Raw genomic sequence first — 18481 nt, 5'->3', positions numbered from 1 at the left:
GATACGACACGAGGGAACCAGATAACACAAGGAAAGAGAGAGCAAGGCCAATGCCAACACACGCCAATCGCTCCCGCAGTTCACTCGGCCACGCGCGCGTCACGCAGCAGGCCCTCGACGCGACTCACCTCCGTCTCGAGCGCGCGGTTCCCGCGCTCGAGCCAGAGGATGTAATTCGCCGCCTGGGCGAGCACGACGCTCTTGCTCGCGTTGGCCGAGACGTCGCCCTTCCTCCCGCGCCCACGGCCCGCCGGCGCCGAGCTCGCAGCCGCAGCAGCGCCGCTCTTGCCGCCCTTGCGCTTCTTGCCGCTTGGGCCGGCATCGTCGTCCGCTGCGTCTCCGCCCGCCGCGCCGCCACCCGTCCCGCCGCCGAGGACGATGCCGCTCGCGGCTTCGCCCGCGGCGAGCAGGTCGACGAGGTCCTTGAAGCCCGAGCGGATCGCGTTGCGCCGCTTCTGCTCCGACAGGATGTGGTTGCTCCGCTTCTGCGACTCCGTCAGCGGCACGGGCTTGTTCGCGCCGCCGAGGCTCGACGGCGGCGGCGAGCCCGAGTCGCCGCGTGGAACGAGCTTGGGCGAGGTAGATACTTGGCGCGTGGCCGAGGTCGAGGCGGCGGGGGAGGTCGCGACGGGCGAGACGGCGGGCGGCGCGGGCGCAATCTTGTGCAGCGGCGGCCGTGCGGACGCGCCTCGGCGAGAAGGAGCAGCTGGTGGCGAGGCCGCGGGCGTGTCGTCCTCGGCGAGATGTCGCGGCACGCGAGTCGAGCGTTTCGGCCTGCCACTCGCCGACACCTCCGGCGCAGCGGTCGCGCTAGATGCCTCCTCGGCGTAGGACATGGTTGTGTCCTCGCCGTCCCCCATGCCTTCGTAAGCGTACGGAATCGGCGCGACGGTCGTGCGCGACGTCCGCGGCTTCTTGCCACTCCGCCCCGGTTCAGCTGCTGACCCGCTTGCCCCGCCCGCGCGAGACTTGCGCCTCGTTCCCCTCGGCGGCGCCTTTGCACCGGGGACAAAATCGTGATCTTCGTCTCCCTTGGCCGACGCCATCTCCACCTCCTCCCCGTCGTCCCAGTCGCCGTCCGCGTCGCGCTCATCGTCGCTTGCCTGCCTAAGCGAGAGCGGCGGCGGCGGCGGGCCGGCGGCAAGCGACGACGAAGAAGCAGCAGGGCGCGGCGTGCTGTACGCGGTCGACGGCCCCGTGCTCCCGCTCGGCATGCGGCTCCCGCCCCGGCTCAGGCGGCCGCGCGCTCCGAGGTCCATCCCGCCAACTCCGCGACCGAGCGAGTCGCGCTCTGTCTCGCTGCTGCCGCCCCCGTGGAGGAAGCTCGAGCTTGGCGGGCTCGGCATGCCAGGCGGGAGAACGGGGTTGAAGAGGAAGTTGGGGTCGACGTCGAGCGTGTTGAGAAACGAGGAGAAGAGGGCGGACTCGGTGCTGTCGAACAGAGGGGCCGGCTCGGCAGGCGGATCGGGCGGGAGCATGGTGAACGAGTTGTGCGAAGAGGACATGCCCGCACTGTAAGGGACAGAGGAGAAAGCCGGTAGGGGAGAGAAGGGATCTGCGGAGGCGGTGGAACCAGGGGCTGGGGTGTACGGGCGGGACGACGGCCCTGCGCCGCCACTCGGGTAGAGGTAAGAGTCGAGCGCGGACGAGTACTGAAAGTCTGCGGGTGGTCAGGGAGCGGTCAGCGAGAGGACGAAGACAGCGGGACGGCATGCGCGTTGAGACAGAAGCAAGCCTCGCGCGGAGGTGTGACGGCTCGCAGCCACAGAGATTGCTCCTGCAGAGCTGCAGCGCCCATCCGGCCCGCCTGCACGCGCGTGTAGGCCCGCGCAGAATCGACCACGCTCATCTCGCGCAGGATGTCCGGCCCGTTCAATTCGCGCTCAGCGCATCGCGGGGACGCGAACACACTACGAACGGTATGGAAGGTGCTAAACTGACCTTCGTACGAGCCAGGCTCTGCTAGAAAGGCGGGATCGGTGCGGTGCAGCGAGGGCCAGTGAGAGCGATCGCTGTCGCCGTCCAGTGCGCTCATCGGACTCGCGAGGAGCAACTCGTCGGCACGCTAGAGGTGCGTTCGCAGTGCTCGTAGCAACAGCAGGTGCAAGCGTGGGGTTACCGGGCGAGGACGCGGCGAAGAAGCGATCCGCAGCTCTCGGAGTTTCGACTGCTGGCTGCACTCGCACAGAGAATTCGGACGAGCAGCTCAGTCAGTGTACGAGAGCGTCTTGCACTCGCTACTGTGTCTCGAGCTGCACTCTGAGCGAGTCGATGGCCGCCCCCACCCGCTGACACCGCCTCCACACGGCTCTGCCCTCTCTTGCCCCTCCTCCTCGCCGCACGGGATGGCTGTACCCGGCGCCTACACTTCACAGAGTGACTCTGAGTCGCTCACCGCAGACCAGATGGCCGATCTTGAGCGTGTCGCCGCCCTCGATACCGACTCGGACGATTCGGACTTCCACCCTACTTTCGAGGCAGACGACAACGACGAGACGTGGATGGACGAGGACGACGACGAGGACGAGGTGGGCGGTCTCGGGGGTGCAGCGGGAGCGGACGAGGACGACGAGGAGGACATTCAGGTCGAGGTGGAGGGGGACGACGACGAGGTGGCCGGAGGAGAGCCTCGCCTGCGTATCGCGATCCACCCGCAGACGCGCAGCATCCTCCTCGTCGACGACGAAGGCCACGCACGCCCGCTGACCGCCGCCGACCTGCGCGGGAGCAACATCTCGCTCGGCGCGATCCGCGGCATGCTCCTCCGCTCCATGCGCGGGTCTGCCCGGTCGCTTCAGGACGACGACGACGACGAGATGGGCGAGGGACAGGACGAGGAAATGGAAGAGGAGGACGACGAGGACGACGGTGGCGACTGGTGGGGGTGCGTTTTACGCCGAATCGCTTCTCGCGAAGCACTTCCTCGCTCACCTGCTCGGTCGCCTTTCGCAGACCAACACGCCGGAGCAAGAAGTCGTACTACCCTATCATCAAGGACCCGCAGGAGCAGGGCATGCGCCTCGAGCGAGGAGGAGCATTTGGTCCAGTGCGTCTCCTTCCCTGCGCTGCCTGTTTTCTTACAAGCGCCCGTCGTGTACTGCTCGGACGAGCTTGATGGCTGACGTACTTCGGGTCTTTGCAGCCTCCGAGAAAGTACGACACGACCAAGCGGCGGCACTGGTCGCACACGTCCAACGTCGCCGACTACCTCCGCGCGCGCGAGCTCGGGTTCCGCCGCCCGCTCAAGGACACGCTTGGCGAGATGACGATCCCCAACTCGGCGGGCGTCGAGGTCGCGCAGTTCACCGAGCCGGTGTACTCGGGGCAGTACTCGAGCGACGGGCGCTTCTTCTACGCCGCGTGCAAGGACTTCCGAGTCTACATGTACGACACGAGCTCGCCTCCGCGGGTGGGCGACAAGTCGGTGACAGACACCGCGCGGTCGTCGGCGTCGCGGTACTACGACTGGCAGCACCGGTCGAGCCTCAAGGTGCAAAAGATTGTCCAGGGCTCGGCCAACAACTGCCGCTGGACGCTCACCGATGCCGAGCTGAGCGACGACAACGAGTGGCTCATCTACTCGTCCATCTCGCCCCGCGCGCACATGGTCCGCACGGGCGAGGGGTCGTCGTGGGAAACGGACGATCACGAGCAGCACACGATCGACTTTGGTGCTGGATCGGGCTATTACGGCGGGTCCAACGTGAGTGGCTTTGCGTCAAGTCAAGCGGATTTTTTTGCCTGATCGACTCTCGCCTCTACAGATCTGGTCGCTCCGCTTCTCGCACGACGCGCGCGAGATCGTCGCCGGCGCGTCGGGCGGCCAAGTCTACGTCTACGACGTCGAAGCCTCGCGCACGATCCTGCGCGTGCACGCGCACCACGACGACGTCAACGCGGTCGCGTTTGGCTCGGCGAGCGACTCGAACCTGCTCGTGAGCGGGAGCGACGACTGCTTTGTCAAGATCTGGGACCGCAGGAGTTTGCAGGGTGAGCGGCCGAGTGGGTACTGCGTCGGGCACACAGAGGGCGTCACGTTTGTCTCGCCCAAGGGCGATGGGCGGTACATCCTGTCGAACGGGAAAGACCAGGCGATGAAGCTGTGGGAGTGCGTGGACCTCTCCCTCTCTCGCTCCTCTGCCGCGCGGGTCTTGACGCGCTCGAACCGACAGCCTGCGCATGATGATGAGTGACAACGACTTTGACCGCCTCCGCCTCGACCGCAAGTCCTTCTCGATCGACGGCTGGGACTACCGCGCGTCGTACTACGCCAAGCCACGCTTCGTCAAGCACCCGGTGCGTCCGCTGTTCTTGTGCTATGCGAGCGCTCAGCGAACACCTTGCATCGCTCTGCCTCGAATCAGTGGCACTCACTTGTCTGGTTTTGCGCAGCACGACGTCTCGCTCATGACGTACCGCGGCCATTCCGTCCTGCGCACGCTCATCCGGTGCCACTTCTCGCCGCAAGCGACGACAAACCAGCGCTACGTCTACAGCGGCTCGTCGGACGGGCGCATCCACATCTACTCGCTCGACGGGCCCGTCGTGCAGGTCCTCGACCGCTCGCACACGCACCCGCTCCTCGACCGGCAGTCGGGCGCGTACGCCGACCCGTCGTCGTACGCGCTGCGCGCCGCGCCGCGCCGCGGCAAGGGCTACTCGGGCTCGACCGTGCGCGACGTGTCGTGGCACCCGTTCGAGCCAAAGATGATGAGCACCGCGTGGGAGGAGACGCGCGGGAGCGTCGGGGGGAGTATTGCGCTCCACGAGTGGGCGGGCAGGAGGGGCGAGGCGCTCGAGGACCAGGTCGAGCGCGCGCAGCTCGAGGCGAGTGGGTGAGGCGCCGTCCCCGTCGGTGGCCGCAGGAGGGCCTCGTTCAGTCTCGTCAAGTCTCGTTCCTGTTTCAGTGTACAAGATCTGTTTGTTGCTTGCCAATTTCAAGTTGTTCTGCACTTCTGACGGGCGTCGGCAGCATGAGGGTTTGAGCGCGTGAAACCGCGTGGGAACGGAGAGACGCGAACGAGAGCGTTGCATAGTAATCGGACTCAGCGGTGAGCTGTACAAGCACGCAGCACGTGTGCTCGCGTCCGGGCAGCCTTAGGGGATCAAGCGAGAGGTGCAATAGCCCGGTAGCCTTGCCTGCCGTCCTCGAGGAGCGGGACAAGCGTAGTGCGAGGGCAGGAAGCACGGCAAGGGACGCCCCAAGCATGCGGACGAGGCTCACGTAGGCCAGAATGCCGTCGCTGCACGCATGACGCGAAGCCGGGGGGATGTCAAGGAGCAGGAAGCGACGAGGAAGGGAGACAGCGCGAGCGAGCGCCTAAGGAGCAGAGCAGTCACGCTGTCGAGACGCTGTACCACACTCTCTCTGACCCTCCTGCCATCTTCGCGCGAAAGGGGCCGTCGTCGTCGCGTCGAGAGATGCGTCGGAGGTGCGTCGACGCGCTGCACTCGCCCTCGCCGCGTGGTTTGCTCGAGCGCAGCCGGGACAGGCAGCTCGCAGGATGGCGGGCTACACGTACGACACGACCGGGCAGGTGCGCGCGTCTCCTCCGCCGCGGTGCTCCCCACTCCACCGCGTCGTCGTCTCGCCTCGCCTCGTCGCACGCTGACCCTCGCCCCCCGCCGCCTGTGCGCGCAGAGCTACTTCTTCCTCCTGACCGTCCTCCTCCTCGTCCTCCTCCCCTTCACCTACGCCACCCTCCTGGGCGGCAAAGAGCGCGCCGCAGGGCGTGTCCGCGCACCTTGCTCGGCGTGGAACCGCAAGGCCGCAGAGGTCCGGAGAGCCGGCCTGCAAAAGGGCGGCGTCGGGTTCAGGTGCGTGCACTCTCGCACACACGGGCGCAACTCCCTGGCTGACCACGGCGCTTGCCCAGGCACTTCCTCCTCGCTGCAGGATGGGTCGCCTTTGCCGTCGTCGTGCAGCGCGCCCGCATGATCGAGGGCGAGGCCGCCGCGTTTGACCCCTTTGCCATCCTCGGAATCACGAGCGTGCGTGCAGTGCCCTGTACCACGCAAAAGACGCAGCTCATCTCGTCTCGAACACAGGGCTCGACGGAGAAGCAGATCAAGAAGCACTACCGCCGGCTCTCGCTCAAGTTGTGCGTGCATCCAATGTCACTGAAGTGACGAGTCACAGCTGATCCCCGCCCGTGCACAGCCACCCGGACAAGCTCGAACTCGCCGAAGGCCAGACCAAGGAGGAGGCCGACAACCACTTCGTTGAGCTCACCAAGGCATACAAGGCGTGCGTGTCGCTGTTGTGTCGAACTATACGCCCCCACTGATAGCTCGCACCCTCAGCCTCACCGACGAAGTCAGCCGCCGCAACTACGAGCTGTACGGCCACCCCGACGGCAAGCAGGAGTTCTCGGCCGGCATTGCGCTCCCCGCCTGGATCGTCGAGGGCAAGAATTCGCCCATCGTCATCGGTGCTTACGCCATCCTCCTCGGCGTACTCCTCCCCGTCCTCGTCGTGCGTGTCCCTCCCTCGCAGGTTCCGCATCTCTCGCTCACGCTTTACAATTTCGTAGGGCCGCTGGTGGTACGGCACGCGCAAGCTGACCAAGGACGGCGTGCTCAACTCGACCGCGTCCAAGTACTTCCACGCCCTCAAGGAGGAGACGACGTTCCCGCAGCTGCTCGACATCCTCGCCTCGTCCGACGAATTCGCGACCGACCCGCACCTCGTCAAGCTCCGCAAGTCGCTCGGCAAGGCCGCCGTCGACGAGTATGCGCGCCTCGTCTCGACCGTCCGCGAGGGCGTCGACGGCAAGCAGGGCTGGGAGGGCTACTCGACCTGGTCCCCGGCCCAGAAGCGCGCGAGGGTCCTCATCGCCGCATACATGCTTCGCCTCCCGATCAAGGACGCCAGTCTTCTCAAGGGTGCGTGCGCGCTCCACCGTTAGCCAACGGCTTGAAAGCCGAGCGGCTGACGTTCGTGCTGTTGTTCCGCACAGAGAAGTACCTCACCGCGTCGCTCGCGCTCCCGCTCTGCGCCGGCCTCGCGTCGATCGCGCTCGCGCACAACTGGCTCTCGACCTACATCGCCATCCTCCACCTCCAGCAGTTCCTCCTCCAGGCCGTGCACCCCTCGTCGTCGCAGCTCTTGCAGCTCCCGCACGTCGAGCCCGCGCTCGCGGCCGAGGCGCAGCGCAAGGGCGTGACGAGCATCAAGCAGCTTGTGCGCCTGGGCGAGGCAGAGGCGGGCAAGCTTCTGGATGGGATGCCCGAGGCGGAGAAGCGCGACGCGCTCGAGGTCGCCAAGAACTGGCCCGTCGTCGAGTTTGTCGACGCAAAGTTCCAGGGTGCGCTCTCTCGTACACTCTTTTCGGTCAGAGGCGGTGCTGATGAAGTGCGACTGCAGTGACGGGCGAAAAGGTCGTCACCCCGGGCGCGATCGTCACCTTTACGCTCAAGCTGCGCCTCGTCTCGCCCGGCGCCGAGTCGGCCGCGTCGCAGGCGCCCGTAGACACGACGACCGACATCCAGGGCGACGAAAAGTCGGTCGAGGAGCTCATTGGCCGCCGCAGCAACACGGAGGAGGGCATCGTGGCCACTCCGCTCGCGCACGCGCCGCACTACCCTAAGGTTCGTCTCGACCTGTGCCGGACCGGTCCCTGACTCACGCTGACTCTCGCGGTGCCTGCTCGCGTCCGCAGAACCGCAAGCCGGCATGGTACATCTACGTCGGCGACCACAAGCTGAACCGCGTCTTTGTCGCGCCGCACCGCTTCACCGACATGGGCTCGGACGCGGTGCGCACCGTGCGCATGACGTTCCAGGCGCCGCCCGGCCCGGGCCTGTACACGTTCCAGGTCTACGTCACGAGCGACTCGTTTGTTGGCGGCGACGCGCAGAAGGACATGCGCATGAAGGTCGAGGCGCCCACCGCTGCCGGGGGCGACGACGGCGACGCCGACGGCGACTTTGAGGACGACATCTCCGAGCCCGATGAGGACTCGCTCGCGGGGCAGATGGCGCTCATGAAGGGGCAGCCGGTCAAGCGGAGGGACGACGACGACGAGGACGACGACGACGACGAGAGTGAGACCGAGTCCGAGTCGGAGAGCAGCGATTCCGACTCGGATTCGGACAGCGATTGAGGCGGTGGCGCCGAGCGAAGAGGGGCGCTTCATCCCTGCAGTGTCTAGTAGTCGTTCAGGTTCTCCTTGCAAAGCACTCTGCATTGTTTTCGCATCTCCTCTCCCGCTCTTCACAAAGCGACTGCGCACGTGAATGTGTCTGTGTTGCCGGACGTCGCGTGAGCGCGAGATCAGACAGGGAAAGTTTACAACAAGCAACTCCGGGCTGCTGGTGGAAGGAGGGACAGCACAACGGCGGCGAGCGCAGCGGCGACGAGGCTATCATGCGAAGGGTAGGCGCACTGCGCTACGAGGACAGGAAAAGCGGTGCGGGAGACGCGAGAGACAGGGTGATAAAGCTAGGGTCCATTGGGGTGTGTCGATGAGGCGGACGAAGCGGGCGAGTGACCGTCTGCCACGCCGCCGCGGTACGCCGAGATGGCAGGGAGGAGATGCCGCCTCGCATCCGGCAGCTGCTGGTGCGGCTGCGCTACCCCGTCGGGCGCATACGACTGCTGCTGCGGGCCGGCGAGCGTCTGCCGCAGCTCGCTCGACGACGACAGTGGGCTGGGCAAGAACGTCGCCGGCGTCTGCGACGCGCTGAGCGGCGGTGCGAGACCGGGGAGGCTTTGCGGCGTGAGCGGCGCGGCGGGGCTGATCGGCGTGTACACGCCTTGCGGTCCGGGCGCGAGTCGGTGGTGTCCGTGCATTGGGAGCGGGACGGTGAGTCCTGCCCCTCCAACAGGGGCAAGATCGGGCAAGCCGGAAGGCCGCGGTTGCGGCGGTTGATGCGCAACACCGACGAATTTGTTGTGCGGGAAGTGCGTGCTGACAATGGGCGGATGGTACGCGGTCGAGATGGGCGGGAGAAGGGCAGTCGGCGGGTTTGTCGCTGGACGCAATTGCGATCCTTGACGTGCGAGCGACTGTCGTGCACCCTCAATGTGCGCGTCATACCCCGTCCACGCCCAGCCAGCGATCTTCATGACATCGATGCAGCTGCAGGTCGAGGCCCGAGTCAGACGCCTGCTTCGAGGAAGAGGAAGCAAACGGCACGCACTGCGTCACTTCCTCCAACTTGCGCGCCCAAGGGTAGTCACTCGGCCCTCCCTGCTCCCAAGCGGGCATCTCGACGAGCTGGGCGAGGAAGTACGAGCTGTGCTCGGCTGTGACCGTTGCCGAGAAGAGGAGGCTGCCGCGGTAACCGTGCTGGAGCATGTGTGCGTCAGCGCGAGAACCCGTGGAGGAAAGCCTGCGCGAGGCGCACCAGCAGTGCCGTGTACTCCTGTGCAACGCGGAATAGCCGCTCATCGGCCTGCGCCTTCAACCTCCTGAGCAAGTCGAGATACTCAGGGTCACCCTCGGACTGCGTCGCAGCCTTGTGCTCCTCGTCGCGCAGCCTCGCCGCAAGCGAGCGGTGGATGCCCAGCGTGTGCTGCGACCGCATCGCGATGAGGTCGCGGAACCAGACGTCCGTGTTGGGAGAGTTGGCGCTGAAGCTTGCGCGCTGGACAGAAGAACGGAAGATGAGAGCGTAGCGGGCGCTCTCGTCGACTTGCGACCAGATCTCGCGCATGGTCTGCTCGGTCAAGCGGTTTCGGCGGGCGAGCGCTGCGAGAGCGGGTCTGTCAGTCTTCTTCCCAGAGATGGCGAGTCTCGAGTCGCCCTACGTCCTGTGAGGCGAGTGACGGTATCGCGGATGATGGCGTTGCAATAGCGGAAGATGGCGGCGACAGCGAGGCCCGAGAGGAGGTTCGGGTCGTCTGACGAGATGTACACGAGCACGTCGGCAGTCAGAGAGCCGGTGAGAAGAGCAGAGAAGGTCGAGAGATCATCGTCGGTGCTGCCGTACTGAGTGAGTCAGCGCCTAGCAAGAGAGCGAGGACGGAAAGAAGCAACGCACAGAGAGCAGAATCGCCCGCTGAACATGGCTGCGATTGCGTCGCGCGTGTACAACACCCACAACAGTGTCCCGTTCGAGACCTGTTCCGGGCGCACGAGAGGCTCGCTCGGGTCGTCGCACAGGTCGAGCTGTAGATTCCGCAGATGCTCGCTCGCCGCCAAGAGGAGGTACCGTCCGCAGGTCGAGCGGCGGTCGGCATCGCTCCAGTCGACGAGGAACTCGAGCAGCGTCAGAGCGGCGCACCCCGCTGCCGAGGCGAGGCGCAGCGCGCCTCGCCGGTCGACGGCGTCGAGCGCGCGCTGCAGCGCCTGGCGCGCAAACTCGTCCCTCCGATTCCCTACCGCCGTGAAATCCCGCCCTTCGCCCCCTCGCAGATCCTGCAGCGATGGCGCGCCCTGGCCAACGACGTGCGGGTGGTCCGTCAGGCGCGCTGCCCACGCCTGGATGACGAGCGCGAGAACCTCGTTCGCCGGGCTCAGGTTCTCGACGACCCGACCTGCGGCCTCCCATGCGCGAATGAACTGCGGCGTGTCGACGAGCGGGCATTGTGGCTGGAAGACGTCGAAGAAATGGCGGACGAGGTCTGCTCGACGAAAAGCGTGAGTTTCGCGCGGCTACTGATCGCTTGATACTTTACCTCACGTTCGCTCAAGTCTTGAGGAAGGTACGAGCTGTACTGACGAGGATCGGGACGGCGAGGCGAGTGGTCGATCGGCGGCGCAGAGAGCGATGCTCTCCGTACCTCGTCAGAAGACTCGCCATCATGGTCGCCTGGCGTGACGGCCGCCGTACTGCCGGACGGTCCCGGTGTCGCGTTGTCGCCGTAGAGAAGCCTGTGCGGGAGGATCAGGTCAGCAGGATAGGCGGGGAGAATGACTGGCTGCAGGCGCACTTGGCCTGTGCAATGAGCTTTCCGCCCCGAACAACCTTGGGCTTGTTCTTGACGTATGTGTCGGTGCATCTATAATGATTCGAGAGGTCAGCATGCTCAAAGAGGGAGGCGAGAGCGGAAGAGACGCACGTAATGCTCTTCCTGGAACATTCCGTGCAGGCTCCGCCGGCCATCTCTGCCTTGTCGCACTTGACGCGCCTCAGACGGCACGAGTCGCATGCTCTGTAGGCGTTCGACGAGCGTCAGCATTCGCAGAGCGAGAGGGCGGGACGCCAACCCATCGCCGAGAGCAAGCGGGGAGGATGCGAGAGCGAGCAAGACGCACACGAGCTGCTTGCGCTTCTTCTTAGGGTTGCCGTCCTTGCCGACCTTGTCCCCTGCGTGCCCGCGCTTGCTCTGCGACCCTTTCCTGCCCGTGCCCGTGCCGGTCCCGCGGCCGTACTCGTCCGCCTCATCGCCATCTTCGGCGCCGCCCTCGTCCGCCTGAGCGGGCAGGGTCGAGGGTCCAGCACGGGCGTCATCGTGAGCGCCTTGCTCGTACCCGCAGTCGTCCTCTGGCGGGCGGTACAGCCCCGCCGGTGGCATGGTCTCCCCCGGTTCGATCGGCCTTCTCGGCGAAGCGAAGCCCTCGGCGCTCCGTTCGCGGTGGGTGTGCAGCCCAGCAGAGTGCGTATACGCTCGTGCGCTGGTGGAGCGTAGAATGCGCGGCAGATCGAGCACGAGGAGCGGCGACGAGCTGTGGTGACGACGGGAAGCGGTGCGCTCCGCTTCTTTGCCGCCGAGCGGAAGTTCTGCGCGGGCCCTCAATGTGAAAATCCCGCCTATTTCATGTCGCGCTCCAACCAATCGTGCGAGATCGCAACATTGACGTTACTTGCAGTTTGAGTGAACGAATAGCTCCGAGGGGTATAGAAGATGCGAAAGGGATATCGTGAGAGGGCCGGGTATGCGGGACAAGGATGCGGGTCGTGGCCCATTCAGTAGTATTCGATTTCGAGCTGCAGTGGGATCGACGGATTCGACAGCGTCAGTTGCGACAGCTCCAAACCTCCAGCACGGGAGCAGGAACGACGATCCGATCTCTTGTCCGAAACGGACGAGAAAGGTGGCAAAGTCAACGTACAAAGAGGTAGGCGTTCTTGCGCGGCGAGAGCAGGTTCAGCCCGACGGGGTTGTACAACTCGCGATTGGCGCGCTCGAGGATGCGGTCGAAGCGGAGCATTTCCTGCGCGAGGTGGGGCATCAGCCGGATGATCACGGCGCAGCAATCCTTAGGTCGGACACACTCGCTGGTAGTGGCTCGTCAGGACGAGCGGCGAGAGATACAGCGTGAGGATGGCGAGGCAGTTGTCGAAGCAGGAGCGCACGGGGTCGTGAGCGGATGCGAGTGTCGCATTCAGCTCGTTGAGCGTGTTCTGGTATTCGGTCGGCGATATCTGCGCATGTCATCGCCTTTAGAGGTGTTTGCTCTGTATTCAGCACGGGGAGGCGCGCACCCGTCCCTCAAGCTCCCAGATCCACCCCGAGAAGAACTGAGGCGTCTCGCCCGCTTCGTAATCCCGCTCGACGCGGATCACCTCGCGCGGCTTGGTCTTGCCAATCACGCCCTTCGGAGCAGTCCCAAATACGCTCTCGACGCCAATCGAGCTGCGCTGTGAGCGAAGCGAGGCGCGACCGTTCAGGCCCGCGGCGGATGGAAGTGCCGAGGTCGTGAGCGGGATGTCGGCGGCCGTGTGCTGCAACTGGATAGGCTTGTATGCAAGCTCCGTCCTTTGGTGCTGCGAGGACTCGCTTGCATGGCGGGCCATGGGCGGACGGGCGACCTCGGTTGTCATGGGTGCGGTCGGGCGGTAAGGAAACTGGGACGAGGAGGTCGAGCGTGTCCGCTGGATTGTTGCCGGCGGAAAGGCGTGTGAGTTGAAAGAGCTCGGCGAGGTGTGCATTGACGCATCTGCGGGCGCACTGCCGTCAGGGTTTGTTCAAAGAGTGCGAGCGGAAGCAGCAGTCGCACCTTCTCGCGCCGACTCGGGTCCCCGGCCCGCTCCCGACCCTGGGCGTGTCCGCTCCTCCACTGCGAGCGCTTCTGTCTCCTGCTCGTCGTCCGAGTAGACCGGGACGGGTTTACGGCGGATGGACGAGGTCCGCGAGGTGGTTCGTCCGAGTGGGGGTCGCGGCTCGGGCGAGCGCGACTCGGCGCGCGAGAGCACGTCGTTGGCGACAGCCTTTGCAGTCGTCGGTAGCATGTCCCGCGTAGAGAGAGCGTTGACAAGCTTGCGGGTAAGTGGGGAGAGCGCGGAGCGAGCGGGACCTCGGCTCAGCTTGAGTCGGTGCAGCGTACGGCGAGAGGTGACCGAGTCACTGCTGAGGATAGCCTGTGTCGGCTCAGCCGCCCAACAGGTCCCTCAGAGCGAGATCGTGAGGTGTTCCGGCGCAACGAGCTCACGACTTGGCGGCTGCTCTTGCTCTTTCTTACTCTACGCTTACTCGGCTAGGCAGCGCTGTGCAAGTTGCCAACATGTCGCCCACACCGCCCAACGAGCGCCTGGACGTCCCGCAGCTCCCGCCCCCCTCGTCTCGCTTCGTTCTCCCCCCTCCGCCCTCCGACCTCCTCAACCGCCTCCAGGCCTTCCTCCCTCGGATTCGCGACGCGAACGCCCTCCTCAACGAGCAGGAACGCGCAGAGGGGGCCGAGGAAGCCGTCGTCATGGAGGAGATGAGCGACGACTCGAGCGACGAGGACGACTCGAGCAGCGACGACTCGAGTAGCAGCAGCGACAGCGAGGATGGCGCGAGCGACGACGGTCGCGAAGCGGGCGGCGGAGCGCGTGCGCTCGACACCGCTGGGCAGGACGACGCGGCAGCGCAGGCGGTCGACCGCGAGAGGGATCCGCTGGCCCACCTCATGGACATCTCGGCGCGCCCCAAGGTCGTCAAGAAGAAGCTCCTTGTCCAAGAGGAGGTCGTTGCAGGCGCGGCAGAGGGCGGCGAAGATGGGATGCAGGCGGATTGAGGCGTCGTGCGCGGTCTTGTGCGAGAACGGGCTCGAGCATGGTGCGCAACGTCGTCTTGTCCTCAACCGAGGACTGCAGCTGACTTGCGGATGTCCACAGACTCGCCCTACTCCACTCTTTCGCCAGCTGCACGCCAGCAGAGCCTCGACCTGTGCCGCTCCATGTGCATGTTGTTCGCTTCCGCGTCAATGCGGCGAGACCAACCTTTTTCTGCGCAAAGCTCGCCGTCGCCCTACAAAATTCTCGACCGCGTCGGTCCTCGCAACCAGGTCTTCTGCAGCGTTCTTCGCTGTCTCATCAAGCCGTACGAGCGGAACGAAGTGCAATGCGAAGAAGAGCAAATGTGCGAAGTGCGGGTAGGAATCTACAGCAACAGGAAAGACCAACACAATGGAGGGACGTCACACGACTAGTCCAGCCCAGAAAGCGCCGCGACGTCCAAGGGTACACCACAACCTTGAACGCTTCACCCGACCTCGCTGCTGCGCTTGACCGTCCCGCACGTCCCGCAGCTCCAGAACAAATGCTCGTTCACCATTGAGCACGCGTGGCACGCCCACCCGTCCTGCACATTGCGGCTGCCGAGACGTCCGGGAAGACGCGGCGGCGGCAGTGATGGCAGACGAGCCGGAGACGGCTGCTCGGTGAGGCACATTTCGCAAGCGAGCGAGAGAGGCGAGAGGTTCTGGTAGGTGCAGAGGGAGCAGGTCCAGCCCGCGGCGGCGGCAATTGTGGTAGGCGAGGACGCGGAAGCAGAGGTAGCGGGTGTCGAAAGTGCGGGAGCGGGTGCCTGGGCGGAGCGGGAGGTGGGCGCGGGCGCACGGGAGGAGGAGGCGGTGGAAGACGCGGTGATGGCTCGCTTAGCTGGCGGCAGGACCTGCAGCTCGGGCGAGGACGAGGTGCGCTTCTCGCGTTTGCCGGCCTGCGGGCGACTGCTGCTCGCAGCATTGCTCGCAGGCCTGTCGGCCGGCTCATCGGCGTCGACATCGTCTTCGTCGCTGTCGTCGAGCGTGAGGTCGATGACGAAAGAGCGGCTGTCGCGCTCGGCGCGGTCGATATCGTCCTGCACGGCGCGCGGAAGGTCCTCCTTCTTCGACCCAGAAGGGTGGTCGTGCGCGTCATCGCCACCGCAGGTCTTCTTGGCGTTCATGCGTCGCTCGGCGGCCTGCAAATGGTCCCCTCAGTACCGGCGAAAGAGCGCTGCGAGAGGAAGCGAGACGCACCTCGGCGAGAATGTCTCCCCGCCGCTTCCCTTTGACGTCTGGCGCCGCTCCGCCCAGCTTTCCGCCCGTCCCGAGTACCTTCCTGACGCGCTCACGCTCCTCAAACTTGCGCAGCGCCTTCTCACGCGCCTCGCGCACGCTGATGCCCTTGTCGTGCGACACGCCCTCGCCGACGCGGTTCCCCTTGCCGAGAAAGCCCTCGCCGCTGTACCCGCTCTTTTGCAGCGCCTCGTACTCGTCCCACAGCGCGTCGAGCTGCTTGAAGAAGACCTCGTCGTGCGGCCCGCGGACGTTGTGCGTGAGCTCGTGGAGCATTGTGCCGACGAGGGAGAACTGCTGCTCCTCGTCGAGTGGAAGGAAGGACGAAGGGTCGTTTGCGGGTCGGAGGCGGAGGCAGATCTTGGACCCTCGGTTGATGTTGATGCCTAGGCGAGGCGCACTCGTGTAAGCAAGCCGAAGTCGAGCGACAGACTGAGCGCTCGGTCAGCATGGATCGCACGACGCACCGAGAAGCCCTTCTTTCTTCGGGAAGAACTCGCTCAGGACGGGCAGGTGCCACCCGTGCTTGCGCATGATGGGTTTGACGCGCGAGTGGATCGTCTTGAGGAGCGTGAGCGCCTCGTCGGCGCGCGGCTGCGACTTGAGCACCGTGAACTCACCAACCTCGCCTGCGGGGCCGGAGCCGGGCATTGCGGCGCGCAGGCGAGCTCTCCGAGCGTCGAATAGGGCGAGGCGATGAGGATGAGGCGGTGCAGCGCGAGCGAGTGCAGGAGAGCAGCTGATGGTTGCGGCCTGCTCGTGTTGTGCGCGAGTACTGAAAGCAAGCCTGTGTGCGGGTGCTCAGCACGCTGCGTGCGAACGAGCGAAGTGGCGGAGACAGAGCCCGGAAGTCAACAATTGTCAACGGGGTGACATCGACCGCCCTCGCTTCCTAAGACTAGCCTGCAGCGCATCCTAGCCTGACAGCCTCATCGCAAGAAGCCAAACGCTACCGGGCACACAACGTGGACAATGTCTATAGTTTTACGCGCTCAGCAAACCTTGTGACTCCCGCCCGCGAGCGCCTTTCGGATCGACAGGAACGTCGACAGGACCATGACGGCGATGCCAAAGATGACGCATGCCCAGGCTGCGACGCGCTGCCACCGCTGCTGCTTGCCCGTGCCGGAGAGCCGGAGGAAACAGGCTGCGGCTGTATGGGGAACGAAGCACGCGCGTCAGCATGCGCTGTCTGCATCACATGGTCGAGCCTAGTAGAAACATACGGAACAGGTAGGCGAGGGCAGTCGCCGAGAAGCCGCCTGCGAGCTCGAGGATGAACCCGAGATCGCACGTGATGAGCGAGACTGGCGGGTGTCGAGCACGCGTCAGCAACGATACGGGCGGATGTGTGCAGCCTGGACGCACCGAGTAACGCGCTGAACACGAGCGCGCTCGTGATGAGCACGTGGCGCTTCTTGTTGAACTCGCGTTCGTCCGGCCAGAAGTACGTCTCGGCGACTTCTCGGCACACGAACGCCTCGAGCGGCAGTGTCGCAAACATATTGGCGCCGAACTGTGTGTATGGGAAGGGAGCGAAGCGGTCAGCTTCCAGACAGTCAAAGCGCAGCGCAACTTTCAAGCGACTCACGCAAGCGCGCGCAATGTTGATGAGCGTGTCGTCCTCGGCAAAGTTGTTCAAGATGTTGCCCTGCGTGCGGTTGGTGAAGACGAGGAAGCCCGAAGTCGACATGCACAGGCATGCGATGACGGAGAGGGTCGTCGAGACGTGCGTGATGCGCGCGAAACGGTCGAGGGTGGGTGTGCGGAGCGAGCCGTAGATGAGGAGCGAGTTGTGGTGGCACTGCAGAGCAAAGTCAGTCAGCGTGTCATCCTGACAGCTCGATGACCTGCGGGGCCCGGCGTTCGAAAACCGCGAGTGAGGCTACGCACAACAAAGGCAAACGAGATGACACCAATCGCTTCGAAAAAGCCTGGTTCAAGGACGGTCCACCGCTGATCTGCTTCCCCCTTCAGGCTGTCGTCGACGCCAGGTCCTCGCACACCGACGCTCACCACGATAACGACCATGCTGCGAGAGAATGGCGGAGTGAGCGGCGAAACTTCTCAGGGCCGAGAAAGAGACCGTTCGCGCGCACCTCACGAGCGCGAGTGCGGACGCATGCGACAGCTTCTCGATGTCGCGGTACAGCGACAGTGGGTACGAGATGCCGAGCGTCAGGACGGTCGTGACGACCTGCCGCGAGACGAAGAAGCTGACGACGGGCGACGGATCGGGCCCGACAACGGCGAGCAGCACGCGCGGGATCGTGTCGCCGAGAATGACGCAGAAGGCGCACATGCCGCCAAACGCGAAGGCGAACTGGAAGAAACTCGCGGCTGCGCGGCCTGGCCTCCCGAAGCAGCTGTCGAGGATGTCGATGAAGGTTCGTCGGCCCGACATCTTGGCGTTCAACACGATGAGGCGGATCGTCCAGTCGGTGATTATGCCGAGAACGACGAGGAGGATGATTCCGCTCACGAAGCCTGCTTCTCGCAGGGCGTAGGGCAGGCCTGACACGACAGAGGGGAATCAGCCCGGACATGTCGCAAAGGAAGCAGGATGCACGCACCGATGATGCCTGCGCCGAGGATCGAGTTGCTCATGTTGGCTATACCAGCCCAAACGCCGCCGCCGCGCGAAAGCCAGGGCGGCGCCTCGTGCTCCTCTGCCTCGTTCTCCATCTCTTTCAGCCGCCGTTCCTCGCCGCGGAGGTCGAGCGATGCCCGGCGCAGCCCTTGGTAGACGAGTCCCTCCATCAAGGGCTCGTTGCCCGTGTCCCAGTCGTGGTCGTCGAGGTCCTCCGAGTCTTCGCCGGCTTTCGGCGGGTAGTATGCGCCGCGGCTGTAGCTCGTCGATGCAACGGGATCATCGTCGCTCTCGCTGTAGCGAAAGAGGGGCCGACTGGACGACGACGGCGTGTGCGACGAGGCGGCTCCTGCGTCGAGGGGCGCGACAGGGACGCGTGCGGGCGACGCGGGTGGCGGAGGGAGGAGAATGGAAGTCGACGAGTTGGCTGAAGGCGTGCTCGCGGTGCTCGAAGCAGGCGACACGGCGTCGTCGAGGGCGAGGGCGACTTGGGAGACGACACGCGGCGTCGGGGCCAGGAGGCCGCGGTCGGGCGTGTCTGTGGCCTCGACGGGCATCGCAGTGACTACTCTGCGCCCTCGTGCCCTGCGTGGCGCCGACGAGGGCGTCGTGGGCGGAAGCGAGACGAGCACCGCCTCGCCCCCGCGTTTGACCGCGCACCCCGCCGCCTGCATGAGCCTGAGACCGCCCTTGGTTCCCAAGAACTCCGTCATCGACGTCTCCCGCATACCCTGCTGCC

The 18481-nt window shown here is 65.3% G+C and overlaps 8 protein-coding genes across 8 annotated transcripts; 3 read left to right on the top strand and 5 right to left on the bottom strand.

Moving 5' to 3' along the window:
- Positions 1 to 80: 80 nt before the first annotated feature.
- Positions 81 to 2035, bottom strand: JCM10292_001969 (uncharacterized protein; the record flags this gene model as incomplete). The annotated part of the gene is made up of 2 exons (XM_076645390.1): positions 81 to 1660; positions 1942 to 2035. 2 exons carry the CDS (start codon positions 2033 to 2035, stop codon positions 81 to 83), a joined length of 1674 nt encoding a protein of 557 aa, XP_076508917.1.
- Positions 2036 to 2345: 310 nt separating this feature from the next.
- JCM10292_001968 (WD40 repeat domain-containing protein) lies at positions 2346 to 4839 on the top strand (the record flags this gene model as incomplete). The annotated part of the gene is made up of 6 exons (XM_076645389.1): positions 2346 to 2884; positions 2953 to 3046; positions 3143 to 3703; positions 3765 to 4108; positions 4173 to 4296; positions 4393 to 4839. 6 exons carry the CDS (start codon positions 2346 to 2348, stop codon positions 4837 to 4839), a joined length of 2109 nt encoding a protein of 702 aa, XP_076508916.1.
- Positions 4840 to 5504: 665 nt separating this feature from the next.
- On the top strand, positions 5505 to 8105 carry SEC63 (protein-transporting protein SEC63; the record flags this gene model as incomplete). The annotated part of the gene is made up of 10 exons (XM_076645388.1): positions 5505 to 5537; positions 5642 to 5817; positions 5877 to 5991; positions 6049 to 6101; positions 6161 to 6247; positions 6304 to 6475; positions 6534 to 6885; positions 6960 to 7307; positions 7367 to 7590; positions 7662 to 8105. The coding sequence occupies 10 exons, from the start codon at positions 5505 to 5507 to the stop codon at positions 8103 to 8105; spliced, it is 2004 nt and encodes a 667-aa protein (XP_076508915.1).
- Positions 8106 to 8443: 338 nt separating this feature from the next.
- Positions 8444 to 11464, bottom strand: JCM10292_001966 (uncharacterized protein; the record flags this gene model as incomplete). Its single annotated transcript, XM_076645387.1, has 9 exons — positions 8444 to 9083; positions 9145 to 9293; positions 9352 to 9695; positions 9755 to 9927; positions 9988 to 10570; positions 10630 to 10820; positions 10880 to 10948; positions 11009 to 11101; positions 11205 to 11464. 9 exons carry the CDS (start codon positions 11462 to 11464, stop codon positions 8444 to 8446), a joined length of 2502 nt encoding a protein of 833 aa, XP_076508914.1.
- A 392-nt stretch (positions 11465 to 11856) lies between these two features.
- JCM10292_001965 (ERF4 family protein) lies at positions 11857 to 13122 on the bottom strand (the record flags this gene model as incomplete). The annotated part of the gene is made up of 5 exons (XM_076645386.1): positions 11857 to 11877; positions 12003 to 12104; positions 12166 to 12315; positions 12376 to 12830; positions 12891 to 13122. 5 exons carry the CDS (start codon positions 13120 to 13122, stop codon positions 11857 to 11859), a joined length of 960 nt encoding a protein of 319 aa, XP_076508913.1.
- Positions 13123 to 13394: 272 nt separating this feature from the next.
- On the top strand, positions 13395 to 13889 carry JCM10292_001964 (uncharacterized protein; the record flags this gene model as incomplete). The annotated part of the gene is made up of 1 exon (XM_076645385.1): positions 13395 to 13889. One exon carries the CDS (start codon positions 13395 to 13397, stop codon positions 13887 to 13889), a length of 495 nt encoding a protein of 164 aa, XP_076508912.1.
- Positions 13890 to 14356: 467 nt separating this feature from the next.
- On the bottom strand, positions 14357 to 15803 carry JCM10292_001963 (uncharacterized protein; the record flags this gene model as incomplete). The annotated part of the gene is made up of 3 exons (XM_076645384.1): positions 14357 to 15055; positions 15114 to 15538; positions 15620 to 15803. 3 exons carry the CDS (start codon positions 15801 to 15803, stop codon positions 14357 to 14359), a joined length of 1308 nt encoding a protein of 435 aa, XP_076508911.1.
- Positions 15804 to 16144: 341 nt separating this feature from the next.
- AVT2 (Avt2p) lies at positions 16145 to 18299 on the bottom strand (the record flags this gene model as incomplete). Its single annotated transcript, XM_076645383.1, has 7 exons — positions 16145 to 16305; positions 16379 to 16459; positions 16521 to 16668; positions 16744 to 16956; positions 17046 to 17184; positions 17252 to 17666; positions 17726 to 18299. 7 exons carry the CDS (start codon positions 18297 to 18299, stop codon positions 16145 to 16147), a joined length of 1731 nt encoding a protein of 576 aa, XP_076508910.1.
- Between the last annotated feature and the right edge of the window lie 182 nt (positions 18300 to 18481).

This window comes from Rhodotorula paludigena (assembly GCF_050403205.1).
Source record: "Rhodotorula paludigena JCM10292 DNA, Rt_paludigena_JCM10292v1_ctg1, whole genome shotgun sequence".
Lineage (NCBI taxonomy): Eukaryota > Fungi > Basidiomycota > Microbotryomycetes > Sporidiobolales > Sporidiobolaceae > Rhodotorula > Rhodotorula paludigena.
The sequence above is the reverse complement of the archived record's forward strand: the minus strand, read 5'-3'. Positions and strand labels throughout refer to the sequence as shown.